At 39.9% G+C, this 22193-nt stretch overlaps 1 protein-coding gene across 3 annotated transcripts in view; it reads left to right on the top strand.

Annotated features, from left to right (window-relative positions):
- Positions 1-3873: 3873 nt before the first annotated feature.
- LOC124286332 (diacylglycerol kinase theta-like) overlaps positions 3874-22193 on the top strand; it is a 58365-nt gene continuing 40045 nt past the window's right edge. For all 3 annotated transcript variants that reach the window (XM_046722700.1, XM_046722699.1, XM_046722698.1), the window contains exons 1-2: positions 3874-4242; positions 9234-9313. In XM_046722700.1, coding sequence (XP_046578656.1) covers positions 4068-4242; positions 9234-9313 — 255 coding nt within the window. In that variant the 5' untranslated portion in view covers positions 3874-4067. The remainder of the gene's footprint in view (positions 4243-9233; positions 9314-22193) is intronic.

Raw genomic sequence — 22193 nt, 5'->3', positions numbered from 1 at the left:
TGTTGAACCAAACATGAGATTATCTTCCTAAGATTTCGTGGTCTTTAGTCTTACTGTGAAGAACAATGCATCGTCACAAAACATGCCTCAAAACATTTTCTGCTGAAAACAATTAAAGGTTTTCAATGGCATTAGTGAAAGTGGTTTTATGCCACTGTCAGGAATGATCCAACAAGTTCGAGGGTTCCAGTACAGTACAGTTTTGGGTAGACATACCAGTGAGCGATAGCACGTAAAACATGTCCAGCCTCGGGGTGCAGTGATATAACCTGCCAGGTCAGCAATATAACCACGTGATCCTCACCTCTTATCTCTTCCGACAAAGATGTACTAAACATCGTCTACCCGGAAAAAGTCCACGTGGTCAGGCGTGCTGAACCGAAAACTGGGTTGAGGTGATTAGTGTTAGTGCGTGTGTGCGCATGCGGTTATGTGCGGACTAATGCCGGTTTATAGCGTGAATTAACAATGGTTAAGTTAAACTGAATACCCCGATTACACACAGTCTACTAACCCTGAGCCCAACAGTCATTATGTTATCTCCTCAATGTCGACAGCTAGGCAGGGTAACAATACCATTTTAAATGTCTTTTTGCATGATCCCATCATGGGGTATGGAGTCGAACCACTGATCGTCCGCTCCCCAGGTAGGCCTCCTATCCACCAGCTCCTATCCCACGATTACCAGGGACGATTAATGGTAGCTGGTGAGTTTGGGGTTACACCCTTTTAGCAATATCACGGCGGGGGACACCAGAAATGGGCTTTTGTCTGTGCATCGCACCCATGTGTGGAATCGAACCCGGGTCGTCAGCGTGACGAGCGGACGCTTTAACCACTAGGCTACCCCACCGCCGCTTACCGTTTGTGAGCGGATCAGGAATTTTAACTGGGCTCGCACTGGAAGTGAAAAGTCAGCTTGGTGGGAGCGAGCTGGAATGGTGACGCTACTCTACATAGCCACCGCACACCTGTAGCATGCATGGATCATCGAGTGTCTTGAAATGGGAAACGTCGACGCCAGATATTAATTACGGTAAATAGTGGTGAACATTATATGAATGGAAATTAAAAATCAGTGACACCCAGCTGTTCACGAAAAGGGTAAGTACGTCCAGTTTAACTGGTAGCATCAACAAATCATAATTTGCATTAAATGTGGGTTTGTTGTCATACAGTTCAGACAAAAGCTGGGATTCTTAGACGTGCGTTCCGTCCATTGTGATTACACTTTTCTCCCAGGATCTTCTGGTCTTCGGCCAGTTGCTTACCTTACAGTTGTGTTTTTGTGCCCCGCGTATCATAGTCACCACACAAGGTGTTTGTCATGGTATCCAATAAAAGAATATACAGTTACACACGTTTTATGTCTCTGTAAATTCGAACGAAGTGGAAAGAAAAACAAATACGACTTATAAAAATACTGCTTTAGTAATCTGCAGTCAAAAATGAAAATACAGTAAATACAGCAATAGACTGTACATAGTACGTCTGGGCATGATTGAGTCGAGTGGGAGCAATGATCTATATAACCTTCGTGTTCGTTACCAGAATAAACTATTGACAAAGCAAGGCGCTCTTTTCACAGTTACAAGTGAGGGATCGTTTGGTGATTTTTTTCAATAACCCCTTCTCTGGCACGATGTTTTCTCAAAGAGAGTCGTACGACTCTTGCTTAGAAGTTGTTCGACCAGGCTTATAGCACTGGATGCCTTTGTAAAGCTTTTAAACTGGTTTGTGGCCGACATGCAGAGGATAAATCAGATTTTGACAAAATTTATGTCCGATGCAATTCACAATTTGACTTACATCTTGTTGCCTTTGCTGGTGTTTGAGCACTGACAATACGCTTACCTGTCCGTGAATACCTGGTATCGCCACTATTTTATTGGAGAATATTTATTTATATAGCTCACATATCCACGAAACTAGTACATGCTCAAGGCGCTGGTATACTATCGTATTCGGATTCCAATACACACCATTGCATTCTTATATGATATAGCCGTGGTCGTATAATGGACTCTGCCTTTAGCATAGATTTCTTATGACTACGGAAATAGTTTTCCCTTTTTGTGTAGATACAAATTAAGCCTATGTTCTATATTTCCTATTATAGCCAACATGATTGGACAAATACCAATCAATTAACTGAATAATCACTTATCGACACTAAAAAATATTGTACCGATAGGAGTAAATCTTTTTTCAGGTAACGGCACCTGGCAACATTAACTTTGCAATCACTATGTCCCTTCACAAGGTTTTCCCAAGCGTATAGCTAGGTGATACTGTGTCAGCGTTCATGTTCTCTAATTCAGTGCAGCAATGCCTCGCCATGGTTTATCCCAAAATCATATATTGGTATTAACGAGAGGAATCCATCTTGGTTCAAAAAAGTGATTGCTTGTATAAAAAATAGACACAAACAAAAGTTATTGAGAGCAGTAAAGTGACACTGATATCAACATACCTAATGTTAATACAACAACAAAAAACAACAACAGATTAAAGCTAGTGATACTGTACCACATACACATGAGAACTCTCACTATAATCAACTTAATGTACAAACGCAAACTATTCACAAAACAAAACTGGCAAATCAAGCAATGAACAGTTCTTGAAAAGACGAGCAACCCAAATATACTATCCATCAAAAGTTTAGACTCACTAGTGTAAATATAGCCACGTACTTCAGTCAACTGTTCTAAACTAGATTTTGCGAAATACTCCATACTGTTTAAAGGTACTGTTTACACATGAACTGAAGTATTGTAAAACAAATTCGTAACGTTGAAAAGATGATTGTCATGAGGTCAATAAATGATGACACTCAGTGAAATTTGGCGAATTCTTAACAAAACTTTACACCAAAACACAGCTGTACACATGCACGATATTTGCACATGCTTTCAGCAATTTGATGCACGATCTCTGTGCAATTCATCTGCATAAGGTTTGCAGTTGGTTCCCCCAAGTTAGTGGAGAAATTCATCTTCAATGTAACCATATATAAATATATACATAACATATCGTGAGTGCTTGAAGTGAGTCTAAACTTTCGATGGGTAGTATACATAATACATTAACGTTTAAACTATGTTTAAAAATGTGTTTATTTGACAGTATATTCACAATTACCATGCACAAACTATTTTCCGATATTTTTTTCATTTCTTTCTCTCTTTTTTAGTCAAAGACCAAAATTAGGTGGTTTATCATGTTCGTAAGGCCTTGGCAAAAAACCCTGCCCCCTAATAACTTCCTCCTTTGATCAACATAATTCTGTCTCTGTTACGAAATTTAAAAATTCAAACGACAAATATGGCATATGTTCTACATTTTATATATAACTATTTGAACTCGGCAAATAGCTGACGCAGCTAATGTGGCAAGCGTACCAGGAAGCAAGGCGCCACACGACAGTGTCAGCACGGCTATATGCAGCTATCAACCAAGCTAATAGACTGGGCTGCCATACATAAGTAGATTAAACAACATCATGGCGAGAACGTACATAAACCAAAGCATATCAAACTTCCACAACCATTCCAAACTTTTCAGTGTGTTGGTGCATCTACTTCTCCTGTCAGGGCTTGAGCTTCAGCTGGCAGTGTCAGTGTCGGCACGCTTTCGCAGTAGAACATCACATGCCGTTGTGAGGGATTCACGAGCCTACATGTCACTGGCATGAGTTTGACAAAACTGTACCTGGTTCAAAATGGCAAGGTGGCACTGGAACCGTCTTTGAATTTCCGTAACCACCCGCCATTTTGTTCCTGGAGCCTCGCTATCATTACGAAATGCTTCGCGGAGCTGTCCAAGAGTCTCGCTTTCGCTGGTAGAGGCCTCGTTTCCGTTGAGGGATTGATTGGCATATTATGATACCAGATTTATCCCCGGTATAAAATGGCCGGCTTCTCCAACCTAGAAACTAACTGAATATGTTTTGGAGTACTGAATTCCTGGTGGCTTCCCGGCCATATAGGCGAGCAGTCCTGTGTCAGGACTAGTAGAGCGTGTGTTTTATTCGCCTAGGTGGTTTGAGATCCTGACGCTGCAGTATGATGGCCGAAGAAGCGGAGCGAGGGGATAGCCCTGGTGGCTCCCAGCACGATCTCGATGTTCAGCTAGGACATGGTCATTTCTTCACTAAGAAAACGTTTCACAAGCCAACCTACTGCCACCACTGCACGGATATGCTTTGGGGATTAATTGGGCAGGGGTATGTGTGTGAAGGTAAGCCAACATCAAGCTGTATCGGCCAGCTTTCCACGTTCACTGGCAGAGCCAAGCATTGCCATTACCTCATTAATTTATTACAAATCCGTTATCAATTTTAATAATATGTCGGCAACGTCTATCGCTTGCTTTCGCTGCAATTTTTGACAGTTATACACACTGTTTAATATGTAGCTTCTTCGGGACATGCTGAAATGATGTTCGTGTTCAGGAAAAGAGAGTGCAAGAGGGAAAGATGGAATGGTTTGACAGACTTACTGACTCGATCCTTCCTACCCTTTTACCGTAGAGCGGTTAGCCGGCTAGCTCCAAAGCTCAGCTAAATCCCTTATCGTAACTATCATTGCCAACGGATAAAAAATGATACATTTACTCATGGGTAGAGTGCATGATGTATTAAATGTGTTCATTGTGCTAACGGCAGGGAATGTGAGGTATAATTTCTATTACTGCCTCTTTGCCAAGCCATGGTAAACTATGGGATGTTGAGTGGAAGCAATGGCATATGTGATATATGCATGTGTGTATTGCAAAGGTGTGTACAGCCTCTCTCCAGTAGGATATTCCTCAATACATATACAGATCATTAGCTGAGGGATACTGTTGCAATTACATGCAAAGCTGTTTTAATTAATATATTCTGAGGGTGTGCATTGTACTGAATGTTATCTGCTGACTGACTGAATGGCTATATTGATAAACTTGTCACCTGTTGCCTACCCCATGGGGATTCCATGTTAAAATTACTCAAGGTAACCTATGCTCGTCATATTAATTTAATAGCTACTAAAAATGAACCAGCTTGTCAGACCTGGCAACTGGATTGATTGCTTGTGAACATGACCGGACATTGGGACATTGCTCATTATGTCAACCACTGGTTTGTTTGGTCCAGATTTACAGGCAGCACTGATATTTCGGAAATATACCTGACAGTGGCATTGAACAACATGCACTCATTTACTGTTAGAACTGAGTGACCTCAACTCACCTGGCACACACTTTCTGTTCTATATGTGAATAAAACATGGACTTTGAACCATTTGTGTCTTGTTTTACTATCAAATTGTTTTTGTTGACCAATTTGTTTAATAGAATATGCATTTGTTAATAATAAATGAATGAAAATAATGTATTGATATCTGTCAACCAATGAAAAAGAATATTTGTTTTGCTTACATAAGGGAATGTTTTTCACAGTTTTAAGTTGTTATTCGCGTTTATTTTAAGAATAAGTGAGTATTTTCTAACGCTGCTTTTAGCAACATCACAATAGTGGGATACAAAAACATATATTTTAAGAATTAACAACAGTTTCCTGCCTAGTTTAGTAAGTCAAAAAATATTTTGAGGTGTTGACAATAATTTGATACTTTCAGAAACTTGTAGTTCTTTTACATTTGTTTATTATGATGTTACGTAATGAGAAAAAATGTAAATGCTGACCTTGATGTGTACAGAATGGAAGTTGATTGCATCCTCTAGTGCCTCTATTTGCCATTTTGTCTAGCATTAGGTAATAGTAACTTTGTGTCTGATGAAAGCCACTTTGTAATTTTCTCTCCTAATCTGTTATATGTATTCATTTTTTTATCTATTATCTTTTATCAACTTGTGTACTTAGTGCTGGCGATAAAACAATATGATAGTTGGTTATATATAGTAACAAATATGGCAAGTGAATTCTCAATGCTGACATTTTAAAATGTTTATGCTTTACAAGTGTTTAGTAAATTTGTGAGCTAGTTATAAAGTAGCCAAGTGGTTAAAGCATTTGTTCGTCATGCTAAACACCGGGGTTCGATTCCTCACATAGGTACAATGTGTGAAACCCATTTTGGGTGTTGATTGCCATGATATTGCTGTAATATTGTTAAAACCAGTGTAAAACCCAACTCACTGTAAATCATAAATGTGCTAATAACAGTATTTGCAATAGTAAACATGAGAACACCGAAACTTTACCCAGTCTAAGCAAAGACACTGGAAGGGGCTGACCAGTGGTCTGTTTCCATGGCAACAGGGTCTAAGCTATTTCTACTACTCTGTGAGAGTGGCCTAACAATGTGTCCCACCAGGTACCCATTCCATAGCGAGATATATTTCAAAGAAATATTATTGTTTCAAAAGATTACTAAATGTTGAGAAAAAAGTTTAATGCTGACTGTTATATTAAACAGTTAAGTTAATGTAAAGCTGGATACAAATTGTACAGAATAGGGAAAAGTAGTTAGGGGTGAAACGGTATACCGCGGTATTAGTAGAACCACGGTATTTTGCCTACGGTCCGGTATACCGTAAAGCAATCCAAAAATTCGGTATTTTCGGATTTCGTACAGTCAATTTCTTAACCTTTTTACACCTTTCTTAAAATGTCTAGAACTCCTTCGAATCGTTTTGTCAAAATCTATGCATTTCTTTGCCATATGTGAATTTTCTGCATTATGATCATATCTCGTATACTGTAAACCGGAAATATTCTGCGTCAGTTTATATTTTGCGAAAATTGCTTTTCTCTTTCCCGAACCGAAGGTCTTGTACCGCAATACGTGCCATACCATGGAAAGAGCATACCGTTTCACCCCTAAAAATAGTAAGAAAAGGGTAGAAGTGCATGCCCAAAAAAGACATTTTATTGCACAGACCTGCTGTTGGTGTAAATTACCAGGTTTGAAATTAGCTTAAGTCGACTAGTCTTAAGACTAGTGAAATCTTGAAACATCAGCAACATTGCCAGGACTATTATGTAGATGCTACAATGTAGAAGATCATTTACCCAGCAGACGAAACTAGATTTAGACTAGTGAAAATAAATAACAATATCTAACCCTGTTGTAAATACCTGCTTCTCTATTACCTCAACGCTAGACTAACGCTTAGTCTCTGAATATATGTAATTTTGATAGTAACAAACAAACCCATTTAAATTGAAAAGGAGCCCCAGGGAGACCAGAGATACAGACCTAAGGAAATCTAGACTTGCTTCATTTAGGGCTTTAGCATTGCAGAGAGTGCTTGGCAGCAGGGAAAATAATATTTTTCAGGGACTGTTAGACAGACTACCTTAACGCTACTGTATTTAGGTACACATAATGATATTTCATTGTTTTATCTGTCACTAAGTCTGTGGCATTGACACTTTGCCTTTAGTGAGACTACACAGTACACAAACCATCAATATTTAGCCAGTCAGCTGATTGTCACATTTCAGTGATGTGATGGGAAACAAGTACAGAAAGGAAGGAATAAGATGTTAATACTGGACAAATGTGTGGCCCAGGTGTCTCACATTATGAAATGAGAGCATTACAAACATTTTGAAAAAAGTTGTAAAACATTTGCTCAATATTGTAAGTTAAATGTTACTTTTACAATAGTAATGCCATTGTTTCAGGTAAATAGCACGATTTTAGCATCAGTCAAGGACAGTGGATGAACATTAAAATGTTAGTCTGTCTTGCAAAAATATGGCCTCAATTGCCAACTCTACATGCCCATTCAAACCTATTCTAGGTTTTCCTTCCAAAACATTGCTACAATATTACAGAAGTTATTGCCCATGATGAGTATAAGTGACTAATGGATCAGTCATCAGACTTTGTGATTGTGCTTCATTGTACCCAGTTTCTGGAGGTCCCTGCTGTGATATTGCTGGAATGTTCATAAAAGCAGCAGAAAACCTCACTCACTCACTGACTCCAAGATCATGTGATATTGCCCAGTCACATTATGCACTGGTTTGTCTCATCCTGATTAGATTCTTTGAGAGCGATGCCATGTAGCTATTTGATTTCAAACCTAAATTGTATATTTAATGATCGATAGGTTTGCCAGCACCATAATCATGCTCAGGTTGTCAACACAGTGGTAAATGTTCTACCATATGGAGCTGACATGTCCTCAATGAGCTGAAATACTGTTTAAAGCTGTACTAAATTTAGATTGTCATGTTTAGGTGCTTGTATGACATTTTGGTGTTGTAACATACAGCATAAGTGTGACCATAACCAATAGGTCAATACTACATTACTGTCCTCTCACCCGACACAGCTCTCAGGTGTCAACTGAATTTGAATAAATTAGCCCAGTAAGTAACCATGTTGACTGGCCTAAAACAAGTTTAACCTTCTTAGGCACGATACAGGAACAAGTACACCCTATCATGCTTGTTCCTGTTGCAGTCTACAGCAGTACAATATAAATATATGTGACACTGGCAACAGACCAGCCGATGTTTGAACTTGAATACATTTTGGAGCTGGGGTGCAACCTGCTTGTTTGGTGCAACTTAGTTTTCATGTCAACGTGCACGTGGTACGTTTTGAATAATGCTCTTGAGTCTTACTCCTATTTCATGGTAAACCTATTCAAGGCCAGCATTTATACAACCTCACTCACCTGCATTCCTTCATATGCCCTGAATATTTAATACCTGTATTTTTTATACAAGTTTGACATCTTTAAAAAATATGCCATTGAAATAACTAAGGTAGCAAGAGATAGAGGCAGTAGGGAATACGATCCAACCAATCAAATTACTACTCTTGGATTCAATGCTTTTCATGAAACACTGCCATGACCTGTGAAATTCAGACTGTGCTAAAAAAATCCTAAGTGGATCTGAACTTTTGGGGTGACTAAACAGACAATGTTACGTAATTTTTTATTTATTTTGTTTAAAAGAAACTAAAGAACAGCCAAACGTTTTCATGTGAGTGTTACCTTGTCATGACAAGTAAGTGTATTGTCATGAACACATTGGGTGTTCTTTGACATGACTATGTTTTTTTAGGAATGTTTTCATATGAATGTTTTCATGTCTGGACACATTCTCTAGTCATATGAAAAAATCTATATGTGACATGATGGTTTTACTGTAGTCATAGGGGAAAAAATCAAACTTCTTTTCCGTAGAAGCCGTAACATTTTCAGCGTTGTGTATGTGTGACAGTCACCCAAACCTTACACTAAGCTGTTTACTTTTTCAGTCTGCAACTTTGTTGTACATGATCGATGTCTACGAACTGTTGTGTCAGCTTGTTCAAGTATTGCTGCAAATCTTGTCAAGGTAAGTTGTATATTTGTTTAATGTTGCTCTTTATTAATGTATTCTATCATTTTGAATGAAACGTACTTACATGCTCAAATTTAGCATTTTCAATTTTCAACTGCTTGATTTCTGCGGGCAGTGTAAGACAGTTTGTTTGAGGCATATTGACAACTTGATTAGCTGGTGCGGCAGATGTTTTTGACGAGTCCTGCAGGTAGAGGTGAAACTGTGCACTCCTACCATGGTAAGGTACGTATAGCAGTACAAGGCCTTCGGTTCAGTCCGTTTTGGTTTGGTATTTGAGATAGGATCCTAAGGCAGACAATTGACAACAAGAGCCAAACCTTACAGAAATGCATAGATTTTGCCAAAATGATTCAATTTCTAGGTACTTTAAAAAGATTTAAAAAGGTTAATAAATGACAGTACAAAAAACAAAAATACTGAATCAGGGCTCCAGATAATTTTTCAACATCAGGAGTACGTACTCCTTATGTTTTCAATATAGGAGTACTGGAAAAAACTTAAGAGTACATTTAGAGTACTGAATGGAAATTAGTAATCAGTATTCTTGTGTTTCGTTTGGTATATGCACCACAACATTGCTTCTCTTGTGTAAACAGGTCAATAAACAATAAAACAATACTTTTTCATATAAATACGTCTGTAAATGATTCGTACACCATTGCTGTGGTGTGTATCTGCTATGTTTTCAAAATTATTTCCTATCGTATCGTGCATAATTTTTATACGTACATACGTCGATACGGCCCTTATCTGGAGCCCTGTGAATCTTAGGATTGCATTACGGTATACCAAACCGAAGGCAAAATACCGCAGTTCTACTAATACCGCAGTATACCATTTCACCCCTGTATGCACGTTCCCATGTCTTCCAATGGGCAAAATCTAAAACTGCTGGATGTCAGGAGGCCTCTCCAGTGCATTTTGGAACCATGTCTGATGTATTATTCAATAAAGACGCACTGCCTGGATAAATAAGCTGCTATGAAGAAGCTATTTGTTGCTATTTGAAAGACTGGTAAAAGTCACTATATATGTTTAGTGTACACTAGAAGAGCCTTGACCTTTATACCTGTTCAATTATTTCAATTTCGTTTCACTAAAGTTTCCTGTGAATATAATCTGAGAAAAAGAATATCAAAATTTACGAAAATGTTATCAGGACTGATTTGAGGATAATTTTCATGAACTGTTACCAAACCCAACCATGACCACCAAAAATAACAAACAAACAAACAAGAGATGCTCAAGTTCTTTCAGTTTTATTGTGCTTTGGTATTTGACATATTTTATGGTATTTAAGGTTTGCTCTTCCATGAAATAAGAAGTATAATTGATTTTACCTAAGTACACAATAGAGAAAGTCTCTGTGCCAAAACCAGGCCCAGCCCTGTATTTTAGCCTTAATTTACCACATTTAAATCTTTGATATGTATTTACATCAACTGATCTTCTACTCAACTCTGGCTTCGTACTAGTGGCACGAGTCACAGACTGAAATAATCAAACTGTGTTGGTTGCAACTCATCAGTCTATATATTGCATGTGCCTGCTGACCTTGGCTAAAGGTGATCACAACAGTAAACTACCTTGTCTGCAAAGGAAGTTTAAATTGTTCCCAAGGCTCATGAGGGAGATGGTTTTCCACAGAGGACTTGATGTTTGACCACCGGCTGCAGTGTATATCAGAGGACTTGATGTTTGACCACTGGCTGTAGTGTATATCAAAGGATTCGATGTTTGACCACTGGCTGTGGTGTATATCAGAAGACTTGATGTTTGACCACTGGCTGTGGTGTATATCAAAGGATTCGATGTTTGACCACAGACTGGTGTATGTCAGAAAACTTGATGTTTGACCACTGGATGTGGTGTATATCAAAGGATTCTATGTTTGACCACAGGCTGTGGTGTATATCAAAGGATTCGATGTTTGACCACTGGCTGTGATGTGTATCAGAAGACTTGATGTTTGACCACTGCCTGTGGTGTATGTTAGAGGACTTGATGGTTGACCACTGGCTGTGGTGTATATGAAAGGATTCGATGTTTGACCACAGACTGTGGTGTATGTCAGAAAACTTGATGTTTGACCACTGGCTGTGGTGTATATCAGAGGACTTGATGTCTGACCACAGGCTGTGGTGTATATCAAAGGATTCGATGTTTGACCACTGGCTGTGATGTGTATCAGAAGACTTGATGTTTGACCACTGGCTGTGGTGTATGTCAGAGGACTTAATGGTTGACCACTGGCTGTAGTGTATACCAAAGGACTTGATGTTTGACCACAGGCTGTGGTGTATATCAGAGGACTTGATGTTTGACCACTGGCTGTGGTGTATATCAAAGGATTCGATAATTGACCACTGGCTGCAATGTATATCAGAGGACTTGATGTTTGACCACAGGCTGCAGTGTATATCAAAGGATTCGATGTTTGACCACTGTCTGCAGTGTATATCATCAAAGGATTCGATGATTGACCACAGTCTGCAGTGTATATCAGAGGATTTGATGTTTGACCACTGGCTGCAGTGTATACCAAAGGACTTGATGTTTGACCACAGACTGTGGTGTATATCAGAGGACTTGATTTTTGACCACTGGCTGTGGTGTATATCAAAGGACTTGATGTTTGACCATGGGCTGCATTGTATATCAGAGGACTTGATGTTTCACCAGAGGTTGTGATGTATATCAGAAGACTTGATGTTTGACCACTGGCTGTGGTGTATATCAGAGGACTTGATGGTTGACCACTGGCTGTGGTGTATGTCAGAGAACTTGATGTTTGACCACTGGCTGTGATGTTTATCAAAGGATTCGATAATTGACCACTGGCTGCAGTGTATATCAGAAGACTCAATGTTTGACCACAGGCTGTGGTGTATATCAAAGGATTCGATGTTTGACCACTGGCTGCAGTGAATATCAAAGGATTCGATAATTGACCACTGGCTGCAGTGTATATCAGAGGACTTGATGTTTGACCACAGGCTGTGGTGTATATCAAAGGATTCGATGTTTGACCACTGGCTGTGGTGTATGTCAGAGGACTTGATGTTTGACCACAGGCTGTGGTGTATATCAAGGACTTGATGTTTGACCACTGGCTGTGGTGTATGTCAGAGGACTTGATGTTTGACCACAGGCTGCAGTGTATATCAGAGGACTTGATGTTTGACCACAGGCTGTGATGTATATCAAAGGACTTGATGTTTGACCACAGGCTGTGATGTATATCAAAGGACTTGATATTTGACCTGGTGTGACCAGCAGTGTATATCAGAAGACTTGATGTTTGACCACTGGTTACGGTGTATATCAAAGGACTTGATGTTTGACCACTACAGTGTATACCAAAGGACTTGATGTTTGACCGCCAGCAGTGTATATCAGGGGACTTGATGTTTGACCACTGGCTGTGGTGCATATCAAAGGATTCGATGTTTGACCACAGGCTGTGGTGTATATCAAAGGATTCAATGTTTGACCACAGGCTGTGGTGTATATCAAAGGATTTAATGTTTGACCACAGGCTGTGGTGTATGTCAAAGGATTCGATGTTTGACCACAGGCTGTGGTCTATGCCACAGGACTTGATGTTTGACCACCAGCAGTGTATATCAAAGGATTTGATGTTTGACCACAGGCTGCAGTGTATATCAGAGGACTTGATGTTTGACCACTGGCTGCAGTGTATATCAAAGGACTTGATGTTTGACCACTGCCTGCAGTGTATACCAAAGGACTTGATGTTTGACCACAGGCTGTGATGTATATCAAAGGACTTGATATTTGACCTGGTGTGACCAGCAGTGTATATCAGAAGACTTGATGTTTGACCACAGGCTGCAGTGTATATCAGAGAACTTGATGTTTGACCACTGGTTAGTGTATATCAAAGGACTTGATGTTTGACCACTTGCTACAATGTATACCAAAGGACTTGTTGTTTGACCGCCAGCAGTGTATATCAGAGGACTTGATGTTTGACCACTGGCTGTGGTGTATATCAAAGGATTCGATGTTTGACCACAGGCTGTGGTGTATATCAAAGGATTCGATGTTGGACCACAGGCTGTGGTGTATATCAAAGGATTTGATGTTTGACCACAGGCTGTGGTGTATGTCAAGGCTGGATTCGATGTTTGACCACAGGCCAGCAGTGTATATCAAAGGATTTGATGTTTGACCACTGGCTGCAGTGTATCAAAAGGACTTGATGTTTGACCACAGGCTACAGAAGACTGTATACCAAAGGATATGTTTGATGTTTGACCACTGGTTAGTGTATATCAGGACTTGATGTTTGACCACTTGCTACAATGTTACCAAAGGACTTGATGTTTGACCACAGGCTGTTTGACCACTGTGGTATATCAAAGGATTCGATGTTTGACCACAGGCTGTGGTGTATATCAAAGGATTCGATGTTGTTTGACCAAAGTTTGCTGTTTGACCACAGGCTGTGTGTATGTCAAAGGATTCGATGTTTGACCACAGGCTGTGGTCTATGCCACAGGACTTGAAGTTTGACCACCAGCAGTGTATATCAAAGGATTCTATGTTTGACCACAGGCTGTGGTGTATGTCAGGGGACTTGATGACTTGATGTTTGACCACTTGATGTTTGACCACAGGCTGTGATGTATATCAGAGGACTTGATGTTTGACCACAGGCTGTGGTGTATATCAAAGGATTCGATGTTTGACCACTGGCTGCAGTGTATATCAAAGGATTCGATGTTTGACCACTGGCTACAGTGTAAACCAAAGGACTTGATCTTTGACCACAGGCTGTGATGTATATCAAAGGACTTGATGTTTGACCACAGGCTGCAGTGTATACCAAAGGACTTGATGTTTGACCACTGGCTGCAGTGTATACCAAAGGACTTGATGTTTGACCTGTGGCGTGACCAACAGTGTATGTCAGAGAACTTGATGTTTGACCACAGGCCGCAGTGTATATCAAAGGACTTGGTGTATACCAACAGTGTATGTCAGAGAACTTGATGTTTGACCACAGGCTGTGGTGTATATCAGAGGACTTGATGTTTGACCACTGGCTACAGTGTATATCAAAGGACTTGATGTTTGACCACTGGCTGTGGTGTATATCAAAGGACTTGATGTTTGACCACTGGCTACAGTGTATATCAAAGGCTTGATGTTTGACCACTGGCTGTGGTGTATGTCAAAGGACTTGATGTTTGACCACAAGCAACAGTGTATATCAAAGGACTTGATGTTTGACCACTGGCTACAGTGTATATCAAAGGACTTGATGTTTGACCACAGACTGTGGTGTATATCAGAGGACTTGATGTTTGACCACAGGCTGCAGTGAATATCAGAGGACTTGATGTTTGACCACCAGCTTCAAAATAATCAACCACTTTTTTTATGTGATCAAGCTTGTATCTGTCTGTACCACCATGAAATTGTTGAATATAATTGCCCTCTTCCCTGTTGGCATTCTGGGTCTAAATAGCTCCCTTTGTTCAGTGATTGAGATTTGGTGAAACAATGAATGGCATTGCTGATATTGTCAATGTACCTTTATGACAAGGATCATTCATTGCTTAGGCTATCAACCAATGTATTGGTTTGACCAGGTTTGATTATTAACAGGCTGCTGTGATATAGTTGGAATATTCCCATTTGTGACATGGAATAACAGTCCCGTACTGAATAAATACACATGCCACTACATCGTGTGCTGCCTTTACAAGCACAGACATGATGGTGTGGGTTACATATGATTATTGCTACAACTCAAGTGCTAACCTTCCTTAATATGCAGTGTGAAAGGTCTAACGCAGCTTGACTTGGCCTCACACAGAGGGTGGCGTAATGTTCCAAACTGCAACTTTCATTATCATAATTATCAGTTGAGAACAAATAGACAAACAACTGCAAATAGACAAACTACTGCAAATAGACAAACTACTGCAAATAGGCACACACTGTTAGCACAGTAGCAGCACATACAGCAACAGTGTTACTGTAGGCAGGAACGCTGCAAGGGCTGCGGTTGACAGTAGCACAGCGTTACAAGAAGTTGTATTTTCATTTGTCTGTAAAAATGGTCCTCTTCAGATTGGCAGATTTTACTGAGATTTACAAGATTAGGGTCCACAGTACCCTTAACATCAAGGATCTTCACAGGTATTTGAATCCTGTAAAGTAATGAAATGGTTCAGCATATTTGTTCAGTACATTTTGATTATGGCTTAAATTTGTGGTCATAATATGTTTGTCAACTATTTGGGCCAATTAATATTTCTTTGTGTCCCTCAGAGCCTAACATATTTTATTTTTTTGTGTACATTTTCAGGGGATGGAAATAACTTTAAAATTGCTAGTGTAGTCCGTTACAGTGCCACATGTAAAATCACTTGCCCTGATAATTTTTCCACTGTACCGGCCAATTTTCTTGTTGATTTTTTAAATAAACAACACAATTAACATGGGAAAGTCAATCGGACACTGGTACAACTTGATATACAAATTTTCTTGCCCGACAGAAGACAACACTGGACTGGGGCATCGGGCAATGGGTTATTTCCAGCCCTGCATTTTATATAGTTGTGTATATTGGATGTCGGTTTCAGTATTTTGTAAAATGCTGGATTTACCATCTACCGAATGGAAAGGTGTTAGTCCACAAGGAAGTGTCACCAGTCCTAGCATTAATTGAGTGTCAGCCTAGAGAACTTATGTTGAAGTCAAACCCCAGTATCCCAGAAGTATTACACTGACGATGTACATATCAGTGTGTGTGTCATGTGGTGAGTTTCCAGTGTGTTGAAACAGACGATAAAGTTACATATCGGGCATACCTCCTTTAAGAGTAAAGCTGTGAATTGTTTTTGTGTACTCGAAATCTTGAGTTTTCGTGATATTCATGATCTCATGTGTTGGATCCAGATTCTGTTTGTGCAAAGAAACGTGTATGTGATAAACACTAAACATGGTGAAATGGAAGTCGCAAGGTGGTATAGAATGAAAGTGTTGTCGGAAACAATATCAAGCGAGTTAGCATCTCGCCAAAGTCCCCACTTACCGTAGAGTGTCATAACTGACTTACTGCAAGATGATTTTTGACCTCCCAATCGAAAACAAAACTTTTGATAGGTTTATCCCTGTTTTTTGACCATGAAATTGAAAACTATTTGGCTGCAAACGAAAACTGTTAGTCGACTCAGACTCAGACTAAATTTAGAGTTATTGTTCCTGACAAGGACTCTGGCGCGAGCCAAAACAGTTTGTTTCAGCAAAATGTTGACATAATAGGAAATTGTTGTTTCCTAAATTCAATAGAGTTTACCTCTGATGTTCATGACATGAATGGGTAGCCAAGTTATCTCATGTGGCCCACCTTTCAACAATAAATATGAGTCCACAATTGATAACGCAAAAACTGTAGGTGTAGAATTACATCATATACTATAATAGTTTAGGGTGATCAGCAGTTAAACTGCATAATATAATAATTGCTTCAGTTCTACTAACTTGGAAGGGTGGTAGTGTGAAGCATTGGATTGTCACATCCAAGCCCGGGGTTCAATTCCCCATATCCGTATTGTGTGTGAAACCCAATTCTAGTTTCCCTTGCTATGATATCACTGGAATATATCTAAAGTGGCATATAACCTTACTCACTCACTAATCAAAAGCAGTAAATTCCAAATAACACATGTATACTCACATGTTCAAATATTGTTATTACACTTGCAGTGGCTCAATCCTTCATAAATAAGTAGTTCTTTGTATTCAACTCTACTGTTGTAGGGAGAAGCGCTGTCTGAATCTAGCACTCAGATTGTGCACTGTAAATGGTTCGTAAAGTCACTGTTTGATCTGCTGTGGACGCTGTCATACACAGTTGGTGACTGACCACGGAGATTAGGCCGAAGCGCTGTCTGAATCTAGCACTCAGATTGTGCACTGTAAATGGTTCGTAAAGTCACTGTTTGATCTGCAGTGGACGCTGTCATACACAGTTGGTGACTGACCACGGAGATTAGGCCGAAGCGCTGTCTGAATCTAGCACTCAGATTGTGCACTGTAAATGGTTCGTAAAGTCACTGTTTGATCTGCCGTGGACGCTGTCATACACAGTTGGTGACTGACCACGGAGATTAGGGCGAAGCGCTGTCTGAATCTAGCACTCAGATTGTGCACTGTAAATGGTTCGTAAAGTCACTGTTTGATCTGCCGTGGACGCTGTCATACACAGTTGGTGACTGACCACGGAGATTAGGCCGAAGCGCTGTCTGAATCTAGCACTCAGATTGTGCACTGTAAATGGTTCGTAAAGTCACTGTTTGATCTGCCGTGGACGCTGTCATACACAGTTGGTGACTGACCACGGAGATTAGGGAAAAGTCTGAATCTAGCACTCAGATTGTGCACTGTAAATGGTTCGTAAAGTCACTGTTTGATCTGCCATGGACGCTGTCGTACACAGTTGGTGACTGACCACAGAGATTAGGGAGAAGCGCTGTCTGAATCTAGCACTCAGATTGTGCACTGTAAATGGTTCGTAAAGTCACTGTTTGATCTGCAGTGGACGCTGTCATACACAGTTGGTGACTGACCACGGAGATTAGGACGAAGCGCTGTCTGAATCTAGCACTCAGATCATGCACTGTAAATGGTTCGTAAAGTCACTGTTTGATCTGCAGTGGACGCTGTCATACACAGTAGGTGACTGACCACGGAGATTAGACCGAAGCGCTGTCTGAATCTAGCACTCAGATTGTGCACTGTAAATGGTTCGTAAAGTCACTGTTTGATCTGCCGTGGACGCTGTCATACACAGTTGGTGACTGACCACGGAGATTAGGGAGAAGCGCTGTCTGAATCTAGCACTCAGATTGTGCACTGTAAATGGTTCGTAAAGTCACTGTTTGATCTGCTGTGGACGCTGTCATACACAGTTGGTGACTGACCACGGAGATTAGGCCGAAGCGCTGTCTGAATCTAGCACTCAGATCATGCACTGTAAAATGGTTAGCAAAGTCACTGTTTGATCTGCAGTGGACGCTGTCATACACAGTTGGTGACTGACCACGGAGATTAGGAGAAGCTGTCTGAATCTAGCACTCAGATTGTGCACTGTAAATGGTTAGTAAAGTCACTGTTTGATCTGCAGTGGACGCTGTCATACACAGTTGGTGACTGACCACAGAGATTAGGGAGAAGCGCTGTCTGAATCTAGCACTCAGATTGTGCACTGTAAATGGTTAGTAAAGTCACTGTTTGATCTGCAGTGGACGCTGTCATACACAGTTGGTGACTGACCACAGAGATTAGGCCTAAGCTTTAGTCTGAATCTAGCACTCAGATCATGCACTGTAAATGGTTAGTAAAGTCACTGTTTGATCTGCAGTGGACGCTCATCATACACAGTAGGTGACTGACCACGGAGATTAGGCCAAGCGCTGTCTGAATCTAGCACTCAGATTGTGCACTGTAAAATGAAAGTCACTGTTTGATCTGCCGTGGACGCTGTCATACACAGTTGGTGACTGACCACGGAGATTAGGGAGAAGCGCTGTCTGAATCTAGCACTCAGATTGTGCACTGTAAATGGTTCGTAAAGTCACTGTTTGATCTGCTGTGGACGCTGTCATACACAGTTGGTGACTGACCACGGAGATTAGGGAGAAGCGCTGTCTGAATCTAGCACTCAGATTGTGCACTGTAAGCTTTGTTAGTAAAGTCACTGTTTGAGGGACTGCACATGGCAATAAACTCACAATATAAATGTGTCTTTTATTAATGCAAGCAAAGGACACTTGCATTTATCACAATAATGTTATGATATATAGTAGTTCGAGGCACTCCAATGAAGGACAAGTTCACAGAAGTTTTTCGAAACCTTAGGATTTTGATGTTTTTATTCAAAAAGGAAGCCATGCATTTATCAGACTGGAAAGAAAAACTATACATAAGTGTCAACACCTGTTGTATATCATGGTTGTGACTGATATCAAGGTCATCTCAAGGTCATTCACTGATGAAAGACCTTTGGTTTTGAAGTCATATTGATTTAGGCAAGTATTTCATGTCTGTTGCTTTGAATCCGGACCAACATTGATCAGACTGAAATATCAACAAATATTGGTGAGGTCAGCTGTCACCAGATTTTTCTGAATTCCAAACTGTTTGTGACACAGATCTTGAGAGGGATTTAATGTCAAAAGTGTTAGTGTGTTACAGCTGCATGGGGCTAGGTCTTGATGTATTCCTACCGAGACAAAATCTTTCATTGAGACAGCAGAGCCTAGTGGTGAAAGTGTTTGTCACAGTGAAGATCATTTTTGTTTCTCCCCATGGGAAAAATATATGTAGCCAATTTCTGGTGTTTGCATGCCATGATCTTGCTAGAATAGGATAGAATGTAATGTATACATTATAAAAATAGAAAACTAATTTACAGATAAGGACATGAAGGAAAACCAAGTTCCATGGATAGTCAACTTCTTTATTGCAATGAATGCAACGTTTAGGTGTAGATAATAACACCGTTATCAAGCAGGTTGCATTCATGATCACTTGCTTGACAAAGGTGTTAGTATCTACACAAAACATCGTCACATTTATTGCAATAAAGAAGTTGACGATCCATAGAACTTGGTTTCTTTCATATTTACAACTTCTAATATGCCTCTCAAAAAAGATAAGGACATAAGCCTTGTTTATAATAGAACCTATGATACATGTTGGTGGGTGAGTTTGGTGCCTGTTTGAACAGTATTTTAGTTAAACCAGCACGTCAGCTTGATGAGGAAAGACAGCCCAAAGCGATGTTGGTTCTGGAAGTGTACTACTTAGTAACACCAGAGACATTGGGTATTGTACTGGCACACACAGAAATGTAATTACCAGGATTCCAACCAACAAATATAGGTTTCTATCATGCTGAAAGGTGCAATACTGTGCACAGAAAAAAGGGACATTAGATGACATGTCCGATCATGATACAGATGTAAAATTACTTGACTCGCAATGCCGACATTTACAGGCCGAAAAGATAGTTGACCTGCAGCTTGTACAGTAATGGTCGAATACACAAACTTTTAAAATAGTGTATGCAGCCATATTGATTAAATTTCTGTGTCCATGTTAGCCCTAGAACTGATACCACTGACAGTTGTGAAAAGTGCAAAACGTTCAATATCTAGCTAGTCACCGGGCATTATGATTTCGTGCTGCATTGATTGGTGTTGTAGAAATGGTGATGACACCAAACCAACCACTGCATATCTCTGAAGACAATGTCACATACTGTAATCGTAGTTATTTTCGCATGGGATTAATTTTCGCGCTTTTAGCTCAAAAAGATCGTGCGTCAATAATCATACCAAGCGAAATATTCATGGTCAAGTCATGACAAAATTCAGACAAATACACAAGTAGGAACAACATGCAATTTGTTTAATGCAGCCAATCAGTGATTTGACCATGTGAACAACACGTGTTCATAAACAACAAACATTACTTTATGATTTCTATGTTTAATTATTGTAAGAACTTCCTTAATTTGTTGTCAGTTAATCTCGCATATGGGACAGGTGTTGTCATGTTGACACAAGTATAATCCCACCTCTCTCTCTGATTGTTTTAGTAAACACGATTCAATTATGGCAGCTAGCTTTGATCATTGCATGTCTATTGGTTGTGAAAACTTTGTGATGGATGCCATCACTCATGTGTTTGAAATGCGGGGAAAAACAACTGCGCTAACAGGTCTTTGGTGCACTTTCCGCGAAAATTGCACCCCGTGAAAATATATAGGATTACAGTATGTGGCAAATAAGTGTATATATTTGGGTAATGTTAGCGATGACAACCAGGGACTGTGCTGTTTCCAGTTACATGAATAATGCATATAGGAAGTAGGACAGATTGATATGAAAGTCTAGCCTGACTGGTGCTGGTCCACCTGATTGATATAAATGTCTGGTTCATACTAATGCACATCATACTGACCCAACTCCCACCTAAATAATACTGCAGTGCAGATGGTTGTATTTGCCTGTCTAAATAAAGTACGTTTTTACATTTTGAAGAGATGAATACATTGTCAATCACATTGATCTAAAATTTATTTCATGTAATAATAACTATGAAAGGACAGAATCATCATTTACTTTTATGTAAACTGAATCATGGGTCATTGGACCATCGGTGTGTATTGTCCAGACTTCATTAGCAAGCTAAAGTACTGTCGGAAATAGAAAAAAACTGTTTTTAGGCTGTTACTCTGTATCCTTAAAATTTACACAATTGCAAATAGCATATGTCGAAAGAACCCACTTCGGCCTAACTGGGCGTTCAGTGGGATGCGTAATACGATATCCAGAAAAGCATGTTTACTCGTAAAATCGGGCAAAACTTAGAAAAAATACGAAAAGCTGCTGAAAACAATAGATCAGACTATAGATGGCAATTAGGTCGCTCAACCAGGTATGACGACGGACCGTCGACTCACCTGGCATGAAATGCACGTGCTGCCTACAGGCACAAGGGGTCATCTCAAAGATATTTTGTGCTTTTTCATGTGTGTTGACTATGTCTCATCTATTGATTAACATCTTAGGTGTCTTTCTGTCATATAGTTTCATATAGTTTATGTTGAGATATGTAAAAGAGTATGATACCCGAAAACCATAGAAATGCATCGTAGTATATAGGTGGCATGACCACCCGAAGATCGACAGGACTGGATATTATTTGTAAATTGTTCTGACGTGCCGTGTACCTCCCCAGTATAATTGCCCTAAAGGATTATCTTATCTTAGCTGATATCTCTATCCCCAAGCCCGACCCCAGGTTTTGCTTTTGAGACGGA

Source organism: Haliotis rubra, unplaced genomic scaffold (assembly GCF_003918875.1).
Source record: "Haliotis rubra isolate DU_JTF1 unplaced genomic scaffold, ASM391887v1 Scf38, whole genome shotgun sequence".
Classification (NCBI taxonomy): Eukaryota; Metazoa; Mollusca; class Gastropoda; order Lepetellida; family Haliotidae; genus Haliotis; species Haliotis rubra.
Note: the sequence above shows the minus strand (reverse complement) of the source record. Positions and strands in the feature narration are given on the sequence as shown.